Below are 12,809 nucleotides of genomic sequence, written 5' to 3'. Positions count from 1 at the left end.
ACATTTCAATAACCCACACAGAAGCAGAAGTCATTTTCAGTCCTTGCAATTCCTCCAAAGGTGTTGTGCCTGTTCTAGGCCTCTTTGCAGCAGACTGAGTTACCACCACACAAGAACTTAAATGGGCACTGATGATGCAAAGTTTTGTCCTCTAGCGTCTTCACCCAAACCCCTCACAAATCCATTTACAACGAGAAAATGTTCCTGAGATGCTATCCCGAAAGCAGCAGAAAAAAAAACACCACACTATAATGGTTGGCTAAAAATGACAACTGTATTATTTTTTATCTTTTATTTATGTTCCTTTAATTAAGTAACTGTAACCAGGTATTAAACTAGACCAAACCAAATAGCAATGATATTTTTATAAAATGTTTCAATGAAAGAATGCCATTCCAATTTGATTGTTACTCTATAGAGTAGAAAAGCTATTAATGTCGGCAAAAAACAAACAACTCACCATTCCTACATGTCGATCTACATTAAAGATTCGTTTGTTTGAACCTTCTTCATAGAGTTTGGACAGAACCAACTTCTCCACGCCGAAGACAACACCATCTTTACACCGGATGCCAACAGCAGTACTTCAAAACATAATTAAAAGTCTATTAGGAACATGGGAAGGTTAAATATGACGAGGGCTACACAATTCTAATGGCAGGATACATACATTTTTAACAAGACTATTGTAAATATTTTTGCATTTCAGTCCTCCAACCACTATAAATTCAGATTATGAAGACACATGTGGTCCAAAAAACTACTAACAAACTCTGAGATACACATTTCATCTAGGTATGAAGGATTAGTAATTGTGTGGGCTTGCACAGACTCAACCCAAAATATTCAGGTTACAGGTGGGTCTCTCCAGTTGATGCATTAGTCTCCTGAACTATCTGCCGGCTTATCCAGCAAATTGTCAGATGAACCACTGCAATCTGCCACATGTCCATTCATAGTATGTTGGGAATACATCTTTGAGATGCCTGCCTTCTGCAACATAGACAAATACAATTCTGTCCAATCCACTCAATTTTATGCGCCTGGAGCTGCTCTCTTCCTTCAGACTAGGAGATGAGATGAGAAAGATGGCATGTAGTGCTTGTTACAGAGAAGGATCTAAGCACCACGAGTGATCTAATAACGAAGGAAGGGGTTTGGGTAAAAAGGAAAACTAAATATTGAACGTTCCTGCTACAATATCATCACCTTCCATGATTTGGCTACATGGAACCTCTTCTCAGTGCCAACATGATTGCAAGGGTGAACAGGGCAAAACATTAAAAACTTTTACTGTAGTCTAACATGCAGTAAGTCTATTACAGAAACAAAGGCTTTATGTTCTTACCTACTGTTCTCTACTGCTTTTGTGGCATATTCCACTTGAAACACTCTGCCATCAGGCGAGAAGGTGGAAGCAGACAGGTCATACTGAAAAAAAAGAAAAAAAGTGGCAATTTCGGGCTGATGGAAACCCACAATTGGCAGACAAATCATCATCATCATCATCATCTACTATTGTGACTAGGAACTTGAAATTCTGATAAGAAAAAATGTTTTCCCGTTAACAGGAAAGCAAACAGTCCCTTATCAATCCCTTCACCTAGTCTCTAGCTGTAAGAGAGTTAGCCGTCTGTGTACTTTACACTTCAAAATTGCGTTTGTGTGAACAAACGCTGCTAGTTTTTTGCAAGTTTGGACGAAAAAAAGTTTGTTAATTTTCAGTAGAATCAGCACAAAAGATTAAGGTCTTCTAGAAAGAATCTACTTTTCAGAGGTTTTCTGCCCAAGAGAATAGACAGTTTGGGGAAAGGGCCACAAACTGCTTTTGTTTATGGATGATGACTAATTAGGTTAAAGCCGTTAACTGTGGCTATGGGCTTCTTGGGAGCTATAAACTCACCAGGCATTTCATAGCTACAATTTAGCACATTGACAGTGCACCCCCACCTAAGGCTGAAGCCCACCCTTAAGGAAAGCATTGCCTGGTGGCAAGATAATCAATCAGGTACCATCCATAGCAGGCCCCTTGAAGTAACTGACTAGAGGTTCCTTCAGACTTTGAGCCTTGCCAGAGTAGCGCATGTGAAGTGCTTTCATGCCATGCTATGTATTTATCCCCACACCTGTCGGCTATGAGCTTCTTTACAAGGTATACACTCTACAGTTAGTACAAGATAAGGAACATTCAAGCTTCCAGTCAGGTCAAACAGGATGCCTGGAACCAATGGAAAGAAAGCAATAATAATGGAAAGAAATGTCCCCTCAAAGTTCTCCAATGCTCATCTCTTTTCTCTTTCACAGGCTTAATCATCAGTCTCAAACTGCCCCCACTTGCCTGGAGTAATTTTCCACATACAAGCAGCAGTATAGAGAGCTCAATATCCTGGAATCTTTGCATTGATTGGTACCTGAAGTATCAAATGTTTTTTAACATTGCCTGCTTTTTCCATTATCAATAATCTCTCCGTTGGCAGAGGCTGATCCGGTGTCAGATTTTAGAAAATAAATGTCCTCAGCTGAGAACTCTGTTATGTGTTTCAGCAGTCTGACTCTTTAGAAAACTATAGAGGCCCTCAATTGGCAATCTGTTAAACCGGAGTTACAGCTTGAGCTGTTACAAGTATTAGTGCCTTGTGTGGCCTCAATAACGAAAAATTTGGTACTGTTCATAGTTCAATGGCTATATTCAAACTTAAAGAAATATAACTGTTCTCTCATTCCTTATAAAAGTCAAGTACTTTGCCTGACTTATTTTAATAACCATTGATTACTCCAAAAGGTAGGCTAGTGTTGCAACTGTCTAAAAGAATCTCCTTTTGGTAGTAAACAGCCTGTCAACTCTGACAAACATACTCCACCATGCCTCACAATGCTGGAAATCAGAGTTCATGATCTAACAGTAGAGAAGAGCAACATTAATTCAAAAGGAGTCATCTGGTTTCCACCTGTTTTTGCCTCATTAAAACATACTTAAAGAATTAAAAATACTGAATAAATCTGATAAAACATCAAACTACTTTCAGGCTATAGTGGGAACAAACCTCTGGATCCACTTCAAATAAAAACATTCCATTTTATTTTCTCAAAACATTGAAATTTCAGCTGTTCATCTGAACCGTTGTTTTCCATCTCTTTCTGTGTCTGCAGTCTATTGAGTAACATGTCTGCACTGGCAAAGCGAATAGAGCTTGCCATTGAAATACATTAGCTTATCTTTTGGCTTTGGCAATGCTTTTTGCAGATGATGAACATCAGTAAAAAAACAAAAACCATAATTACCTGCTCCAGAGCCATTATACATGCCCGTGCGTCACCAAGCATCATGCTGCGGCAGTGTCCCTAGCATGAGGATGCATATGTCACCACTTAACATAGCACTGTGTGGACCTTTCTTTTAATCACCATTTCAAGACAAGTATAAGATGCGGAAGAAAGCCAGTGAATAGAAAACAAGCAAATGAGATTGACTCAAAAGTCAACCACTGATAACCAATTTTTAATATGCACAATATGTGTTTCTGGGCGCTACCCAAAAAGGAGCAGTATTGCCGGAGAAATGATTAATAAGAGAGCAGCAAACTGTGGATGTCATTGACAGAGAAAAGCACTGTGCATGCACAGACTATTATGAAGGAGCTTTGTGGGATAAGTACCATTACGTGGCTGCACTGTGGTGCCATGAACATTCTGTCCATCAACTGTGTTTTTTGCAATTTTCACCCAGAGTGTGCTGGGTATACTCAGACGTGAGTCCCAGGCTCTCCACACCACTGGAGTCAAGCTATCCAGGCTGATGAAGGCTGATAGCCAGAAACCGGTCCTTGGATGCTTGATTCTGGTCTGGGAAAGACATGGCTTGGCAGTTCGGACTGGACTGTTCCCATGAGGCACAGGGTTAGAGCTGATTTGCATATAGCCAGTTTCTAACCCAGGGTGGTGTGGAGTGCAAAAAAAACGATGGATTTAGGCCCAGATCCTTGTACTGGGGTGAATGTATGACATTGTTCTACATTCTGTCCATCAACTGTGTTTTTTGCAATGATCAATGAGGAGCAGCACGGTTCTCAATAATTAATAAGATGCAGCACTGTGGTCACATTGACTAGTAAGGAGTACTGTGTGGCAATAATCAATAAGAAGCAGCATTAAGAGGGCCAGCTTTGGGGGCAGTGCTTAATGAGAAGAAGAAATCCAGTGAGGCCATAATCGATAATCAGCAATACTATTCAGGCCATGATGACAATAGAAAGGTTTAATAAAAAGCAACACTTTAGGCAGTCCCAAAACACGGGAAGGAAATGGGGGCAACTTTGCAACAAATTACGGGAAAAAAACTTCACATGCCCCGATTCCATAATACTACAATGCTGATGTTGCAGAAATGAAGAAAAAAAACATAATTATGTCGCTTTTAACTGGTTCCATGTCATGAGGGTGACTTTCAGTCAAAAGCATTAACCTCATCGATGCTTGAGATATTCTTCTCCTGTGCTGGGCCATAATAGAACTGGGTGTGGTCATGACGAGCTCAGCTCGTCATGAGCACACGAGCACCGTGCCTCATGACGAGCTGAGCTCGTCATGAGCATCGAAGGGGTTAAACAAGACGCGTCTTTAAGTTATTGTAATTGATATTCCCATATGAAATGATTACCATTCATGAGGTGTTCGGAGTAAATTAATTTAATTAAGATATAAGTGTAATATTAACGCACAGATTTTAAATTGAACAAAAATGCTAAACCGTGTTTTAATTAAAGTGATTCCCGCTACAGCACCACCATAGACCCCATTGCATATTGAAAGGCCGGAACTACCTGAAAGTCACTATGGGGGCAGGGGTCCAGCTGACAATGTAAATGATAGTTGGTATTGTGTGCAACTCTAATTGGAACAATGTTTTAGAATACATTGAGTTTAGCCAGGATGTGTTACCGGTCTACAGTGCACTCTCTCGGTCAACTATCTCTAGTCAGAACTAAAAAAGCACTGTTGGCTCCTTCCAAGTGCAGTTTCCAAATAGGATACTGACTTAATGTGACTATGTACAGTCATCAAATATTAAAATGTCGCAAGTTATCGGCCTCATAAGTTGCTGTAGCTGGGTGCAATTACTATTCTAGAAGTAATTTCCTAACTCAAAGTGAAGGTAAGATAATGCGGCTAATACTCAAGCCTTTGTGGCTTAAACGCAGGCGGGCAGTAAATCAATCTCAAAGGCACATTCCAATTGATCCTGGGGTGTTCCAGCAAGTGCATTTTAGAACACTGATTGTAAACAACATTTCAGTGGCAGTGTGAAAGTGCACAAGCCAGTCATACCTGGTCAGTCAGTGACTGTGCTGCCGAAAGACTCCATAAAGAACTCTCAGCCTCCCGACAGCATGGGCTAGGCTGATGTGTCCTTGGTACTCTTCTTTCCGCACATCTCTGCAGAGCAGCTTTGGCTTGTGTTGTGTGTTCTGCTTTCACATCATATCTGCACCGATGGTCTATTAGTACAGTTTAAGGAAAACAATGCCTCACAGCACCTCCTCTTCGTGAGGTGGATGCATGGTGTAATGTTGGAGAAGAAGCTCCTGGCTAACATTGCCAGAAAAAGCCATAAAAGGAAGGAGATATTGGGAAGTACACAGGATTGTGTCACTCTGCTCATTGAATGAATGAAAAAAAATCATAGAGCAGCTAATAGCTGATGGGGATCCTGGTGCTGAAGACACTCAATAGGAGCCGAGAAGATTGAAATAGCAAAGACTTCAAATGTTTTCCTGAAGAGGAAGTGATGAGGAATGATCCAGGTGGAGGGCATACTAAGATTTTGTAGCCAGGTGGGAAAAAGATTTTCCACCATGCCTAGACGATTAACTCTTGCTTCTAACAGTAAAAAGCGTGATGCTGATCTGAGGGAATAGACTGGTGGTGTGTAAACCTACTTTTGAGATTCAGGTGGGCCAAAATTATGAAAGGCTTTGCAGGTAAGATAATAGATGTTAACATTGATCCTTTTCCCACTGGAAGCAAGTGCACAAGACGCACGTGAAATTCTACCAATGGGAGTTCAGGAATTGCGGGGTGAAGGCAAGATGCAGGGTTTTGCACTATTTTAAGACACTGTACAATGTACTGTGGTGCAAACAGGTCTCAAGAGTTAAAATAGTCTAGTCTTGAAGCAACTAGAGCCTGGACAACTATCCTAAAAGTCAATAGAGGGCAGAGGAAAGATTTTACACTGCAAAAGAAAACGTGATTGCTACGGAATTACCTTGGGCAGCAAATGACAAATAAAGACAGCTCAATTTCATCCACTCAGAAATGGTGGTCATAGACTGTCGAAAGTGTTTTACGGTGGAGGTGTAATTTTCAGAAATAGTCACGAGGATCTGTGTATCTTTTCAAATTAATAATGAAAAAACACAGTTTTTGATTTTGTAGCTAAAGGAGACATAAATATTAAAAAGCACTGTGCTAAAATAGGAACCTTTAAGGGTGCTGCACCCAAAAGACAAAAGATCTTTGTTTGAACAGGAGGCAAACTGATCGCTTTGGTTCCCACCAAGAGAAATTAAAAGGATGGGAGAGAAGATATACTCTAAGGAAGGGACAAACAAGAAGAGGAAGTAAGGCCACTGAATAAGAGGCAAGCAAATTAGAGAAACAAGAAAGCCAAACAATATTAAGCAATGGTCAGGCTCCAAGCCCACTGTAGGTTTCTGGTGTGGTTCACAAGAAGTCTTCCGCAAACAGAAGCTAAAAGCGGTTTGCAGACAAGACCTAAAAACATCCGGGTTCCAACATCCTACGTGGACATCTAGAGACAATGGGCTTTCCCCAATCAAAATGTCAAACTTCACCACATTCAGTACTGAATGTTCTCCACAGATTAGCTTGGGAGCACAGATATTAAACTCCAAGCTGCCCTCTATATCGCTACCATCACGCAAGTTTCATCTAGTCTCACTTAATTACAGTAAAATCACAAGCAACAGTTAAATACTTGAATCACCGTACAGTCACCTTCTAGTGATAGTTAAATTGGATTTTCTTCAGGAGCCGCTGAGTTGCTTGTCACAACTTCTGGCTTTCCATGGTACGCAGCCAGTTAATCACCTCTTTGATTGGTTGACTTGTGTCCTTACACTGTTCACTTTTAATGACTACTTTTTTGTTTACTCATTTCATAAGAGTGCATTAGTTTTCCAGATGTCTTTCCTCGTGTACGCGCCCCCACCACCACGTTGCTCCTTCTCGATCATGCGCATCTCTTGCCCACCTATGCTCGTGTTGCTCTCTCTTGAGTTGTTCTTTCTCCATGTTACTCTCTTTTGCCAGTGTTTCTCTCTCTGCGCCGTGTTCTCTCCTCGGTTTCAAATATATCTCATATATATTGCATTAGAACTTGAGCTCACATGGAACCTAAATCTATCCCAACTGCTAGCCAGGGCACAAGACACAGCTCGGTCTCATCTTCCAACCAATATCCATGGAAAAGTAGTCTTTTTTAAAAAGCTGGTCTTGCCAAGGTTCATAAATCTTCAACAGAATTTTACTCTGGCGATTCCCCAGAGTTGGTTCAAAGACAAACATATCTGGGGCGATTTTCATTTTATGGACGAATTAGACCCCGCATATTGCATTTGACAAAGACCCAATCCATCTCTGGCTAGTACTGAGCCTCACAAATGTTGGTACTGAATGATTGCTATACAGGGATTTAAAGACCAAGCAGTTCCTACTGGAATTTCTCTAGTTGGTGGAGATAACATACTGGACATAACGTATGAGGACGCTATCCCACACTCACTTCCACAGGTGACTAAGGTAGCCATTATGTGCTGGTGCACTACTCTCTGATGGATGGGTTGGGGTAGAAAAAAAAAACACTCAACATGCTTCTTTGGTAGCGGAAATGGCTTCTTCAAAGCTCCCGTCTCGAGGGGTTAGAAAGATCAGACCTTATTTTGGATTTTCAAGCTGCAACATTTTTCAACGCAAACAAATAAAGTCATTCCAGATACTCCGAAATGAAAGGGTCCTGTGCGAAATCCAACTTGTTAAATACTTAAGCTCTTAAGTGCACTGGCCTTCCACCAGACCTCTGCCCGAGTACGGTCTGTTAAAAGCCAATATCCTCATGGCCCACTGGAGAAGGGCAGGGGTATCACATATCGACAAGTCTCAAATTATCAATGCCATGCACTTGTTTAAGATGCATAAAGAACTGTGGAAAGTCTGGGTGGGCCACATGGGCTAAAGTGTTTCTTTTCCTCTCAGCTGCGCCTCATACTACTTATTTCGCTGCAATAATTTAGGACACGCTGGCAAAATCCTTGTGCCCTGAAGCTTTTTAAGTAATTCTGCTGATCCTTATTTTTTCATGTCGCACTGTCCTACTAAAATACTGATCCAAAATACTTACCACTCTCTCTAGAATACCTGGAAGGCCAATCAACCTTTCTCTCCTCAATGCACTCCTAAGTATCCTGGAAGATATTTTGGGAGGGGGTGGGGACCTGTAGAGGAGAGAGTACCTTGGTTGGTATTGGGACAGCAACTGACAAAAGGCAAAATGCCCATTGGCCAACCTCCAGTTAAGCTTCAAATACTAAAGAAGCCTTGTACCTGCACAGTGCCCAAATGGCACTGGACTTGCAAGGGACTCCGCTGGTGTAGCCTGTTAGTAGACAAAAAACAGGCTTCCATTTGAGTAGAAAATGACATCCATCTATATAGGGCCGTGTTCGGCAAGGAGTGTTCCAACCACCAGCGTTCGGCGTTAACATGTGGCAGCCAACAGAATTTCTGAGCTTATTGCTGCTATAAGAGCCTTTGTGGAATACTTGTGTATCAACTACAATGCAGTGTCTACTCTAAACTGCGTGTTTGACCTAACACAAGATTTTGCCCAGAAGAAGCGTGTAACCAGGCGAAACGCGTTGGCTTAGCCCATCTGTATTTGGTGAAGAAACGGATTAAAGAGTAACAGAAACAACCAAAGGATCTAGTTGTTTAATTTTCTCTTGGTGTTCTATGTACTAATTTTTGTATGGGTACTCTGTTTTGTTGCCTCTCGGTTGTGTTCTAGCCCCCAAATGTTCTCTAGCAATTAACAAACAAGTCAGGGAACAAAATGTAACAGTTTCTGCACATTCATTAGCCGGAGTAAGATTTGTTCCACCAATCAGGGGGTGGGTGTGGTAGGGGCATACACCGCACTCTTAAGCAGATAATTAATCCAACCTTTGGGGGAAATTACTGACACTATATAATCTTAATTATAATAACGTAATTAAAAGGCAATTTGACATTTACAAGGGTGCAGACAGAGCTAGTGATAAAGTACAGTGGTCTGCAGGCAGTGACACGGCCATACTAAATAGGCCAGCGTTCTATAGCTGCACTCACTATGCGTGCTTGCATTTTAATTCATACCACTGCTTTCTTGCATACTAGAAAATTAAAACATTGACTTACTTCCTGTCACAAAGAGTAAGTACTTCAGTACTGGTTCTTGAAACAACAGCACTCTGCATGATCGGCCTTGTAATTTGACAGTTTTCATAACATGCGTGACCCTACATATTTCAGCATGCAAAGTTCTGTGACCATTAAATCCTGATGTTGCTCATGACATATGCCAGCTGGAAAATCTGAAAATGTGTATTTTGTAACTGTCTCTAATTCAAATACACAATTACAGACACATTTCCTAATCAGATGCTATCCATAGTCTACAATACTTTCCATCTGGGAAACAATATAATTGGGAAACATCCTGAACAACGACTCCGGAACAAAATGAGATAAGCACAGTACACATCTAAATAGAATACTAACTAGGGAGAAAAAAAACTGCATGGGAACAGGGCTCTTTATCAATTTCGCTTCCAGCTCCTGCCAGCAGTCTTGACAGTGGAATTAAATAGTCTCATAGTACATAAATAAAACGGGCAGGAAGAGTGTGTCCTGGTGCTAGCACCAATAGAAATATATTGTATACTTTATATTGTTTAGAAAACTCAAATTATGCACCTACTTCTAATTTTATGATAATACTTGACGGTTACCCAGTACAAAATACTATGCTCAATATAGCAGAATTATTATGGTAAGGAGTCTTATGATAAAGGGTATAGGGTGTTCTCTTCTAACTCCAGCTTCTGTCTGCAGTCAAAAGGATGAAATACAACTGTCACCCTGTAATTTAAAATCGTCTCTCTGCGTTGCTGATCCACCTTTCAACGGCAGTGTTGGTCTTCAAGGGTTCGTCAGTGCTTTCACTTTGGATCTAGTCTAGTTCATGTACACACTATTTAGTATCTCTTTCTTTTTCAAAGTCAGTCGATAAACGGTGCAGTCTTTATTTTGAAGGACACGCGGATTACATACTAGGGTGAGATGTTTAAGGAGTGTAAATATTCAGCAATCACATGCTTACCTGTTCCTATATACTATTACTAGACTATGAAAAGAAGGTCGCTACGGCAGAAATCGCACTCATGACAGAGCTAAAATGACAGGCACAAGGGGAAAAGATACAACCGTGTGAAAATAATGCTTTTGTCTTTCATTGTGGATGATGAGAAAGGATCGACCAACATTCCTGCGAAAAGGCCGACTCACCGGCTAGGTTTAATAAGGACTGACACCACACGATCTAACGGTGGCCCTATACCAACTCACAAACATGCTTCCGCCGGCATTACCGGCAGCTTTCTCAACCATTCCCCTAAATTTCGGCTCCTCTTACCCCGGTTCCGATGGAACTCATGTTCGTGGTGAATCTGCACTTTCCGGACACAGGCGATCCTGCACGCCGACAGAGTAATAACGTGCTCGCTCATTGGCTGGGTATCCACCAATCAGTTCGAGCGATGCCAAGAACACGTGACCTAATGCCTGGTTATTTGTAGAGGCAGAAAGCGGACAGGAGTGTTCAATTTTTGGACGTGAAACATAGATAGCTTGTCCCTGAAAAAGCCAGTCGCCATTACAAATCTGAACGCTCTCTGTCTTTTTTTTGTTGTTTTTTCAAACTCTGGCCCTTCAGCTGGTTTGTCGGTGAGTTCTAAAAGTATAGTGATTCAACAAGGCATTCCAGGAATCGACATTCTTCCCCTAAGTGAAAAAGCCTTTTTCAGATGCCTATATCTAGAAACTTAAAAAAAGATATCTTTTTTGGCAGTTTTATATACCATGTGTAGTGTTCCAAGGCGCAAGGGCAGCAGACTAGATGACCCGCGCCACCGGAGCGTCCCTGCGCTGACGCGTGACGTCAGACGCGAGCGGCTATAAATAAAGAGGCGTGGCTACGGCAGTCAGTCGGAGCCATGTGTAGACAGCAAATTCCGGCTCCTGTCTAATTTAGCGCAACGCGGCCGCCGCTATAGCGCTAGCTCCAGCACGAACGCCACACTGGTGACGAGGGTCCCACAGAACCCACCACCTTACCGGCACAACACCATCATCGCCCTGCAATTTCTCCAAGCGGCAAGCGCCAAATCTGAGCGCCAGGTGGGGGCATACTGTTACTAGGCCCCAAGCCACATGCACAATGGCCTCGATTAACCTATAGCCGGCGAAAGGAGAAACAAGGCGAAGGCGCATCCCACGTCGACAGAGTGGGTAAGTACAACGCGCCACGCTGCCACATAAGACCAGGGATCACCCCGCAGGCAAAAAATTCACGCATCGCCACCGAGGCCTCAGAGCCAGGTCGAGAGAGCGCGCCCAGTGCTGAAGGGGACTGTACAATCACCACGCAAAGGGACAACCACTACTCCCTGGGCTGCGGCCACCTCCCATAAGCGTTGCAAAAACAGAGCAGCGCATCGTGCACGTGCCAAAATGGCGTCCATTCCCGCCCTGGAACCGTTCGTGGTCGACGGAGCTCCGTCATCCCTTGCCCCACGGTGGAGGGATTGGACGGACCGCCTCCAAATATATTTCGAAGAAGCAGGAATTTCGAGAGAAAGGCGCAGAGCCCTGCTCCTACACCTTGGTGGCAAGGACATACATCGCATCTACAAAACGTTGACAGAAGCCACTCCGAAGACATACCAAACACTCCTCACAGCTCTGACCGCATACTTTGAACCCATGGCGAGCAACGATTACGAGCGATTCATATTCCGCCAAGAGAAACAGGAGGCCAACGAATCACTAGACGCTTTCCATGGCCGATTAAAAGAACTAGCCAGCTCTTGCAGATTCCGGGATGAACTGGAGGAAATCAGGGGACAGATCATCCAAGGCTGTTTCTCGTCGAAACTCCGAGTTGCCATACTCCAAGAAGATGACAAACCCCTCGCGGACATACTCAAACTTGGCCGGTCAAAAGAGCTATCTCAGGCAAGAGCGTCCCACATGGAGTCGGCCCTAGGGGCGTGGCTAAGGCGCCGATGTAGGTGGAAGCGGGACTCCCGAGCTCCTCCGCGCCCGCCTTGCACCACAGCATATCCTGTACCCCGACTCGAACCCCGGACCCCTAAACACGCATAGCAGGGTCTTGGGAGCACAAGGGGTGACTCTGGCGATCCGGGAGTCCCGGCAGCCGTCTGCTGCGAACATTTTTCGGGAGGCGAGGTGACCAGAGCAAAGGGCGCCCAAAATGGCGGCCGCTGTCCCTGCCTGATACGCCTGGCGGAGATGAACTGACAGCAGAGGGGAGCCCAGTGAAGCCAAGAAAATCGCCCACTCGGCAGCGGAGGTCCCTCGGGACTGTAGGAGGTGGGAGACATCGCCTGGCAACGCGGCACGGGTGAGACCGGAGGGCGAGGGGCTGACAGACCGCCTGACCCCAAGATGGC

The 12,809-nt window shown here is 43.3% G+C and overlaps 1 protein-coding gene across 1 annotated transcript in view; it reads right to left on the bottom strand.

Moving 5' to 3' along the window:
• Positions 1 to 10,857, bottom strand: part of PSMA3 (proteasome 20S subunit alpha 3) — a 221,780-nt gene extending 210,923 nt beyond the window's left edge. Inside the window, exons 1-3 of the mRNA XM_086937983.1 lie at positions 10,751 to 10,857; positions 1,349 to 1,431; positions 461 to 584 (exon numbers count right to left, since the gene is read on the bottom strand). Of these exons, the coding sequence (XP_086794109.1) occupies positions 461 to 584; positions 1,349 to 1,431; positions 10,751 to 10,771 (228 nt within the window). The 5' untranslated portion in view covers positions 10,772 to 10,857. The remainder of the gene's footprint in view (positions 1 to 460; positions 585 to 1,348; positions 1,432 to 10,750) is intronic.
• Positions 10,858 to 12,809: the final 1,952 nt, after the last annotated feature.

This window comes from Lissotriton vulgaris, chromosome 9 (genome assembly GCF_964263255.1).
Source record: "Lissotriton vulgaris chromosome 9, aLisVul1.2, whole genome shotgun sequence".
Lineage (NCBI taxonomy): Eukaryota > Metazoa > Chordata > Amphibia > Caudata > Salamandridae > Lissotriton > Lissotriton vulgaris.
The sequence above is the reverse complement of the archived record's forward strand: the minus strand, read 5'-3'. Positions and strand labels throughout refer to the sequence as shown.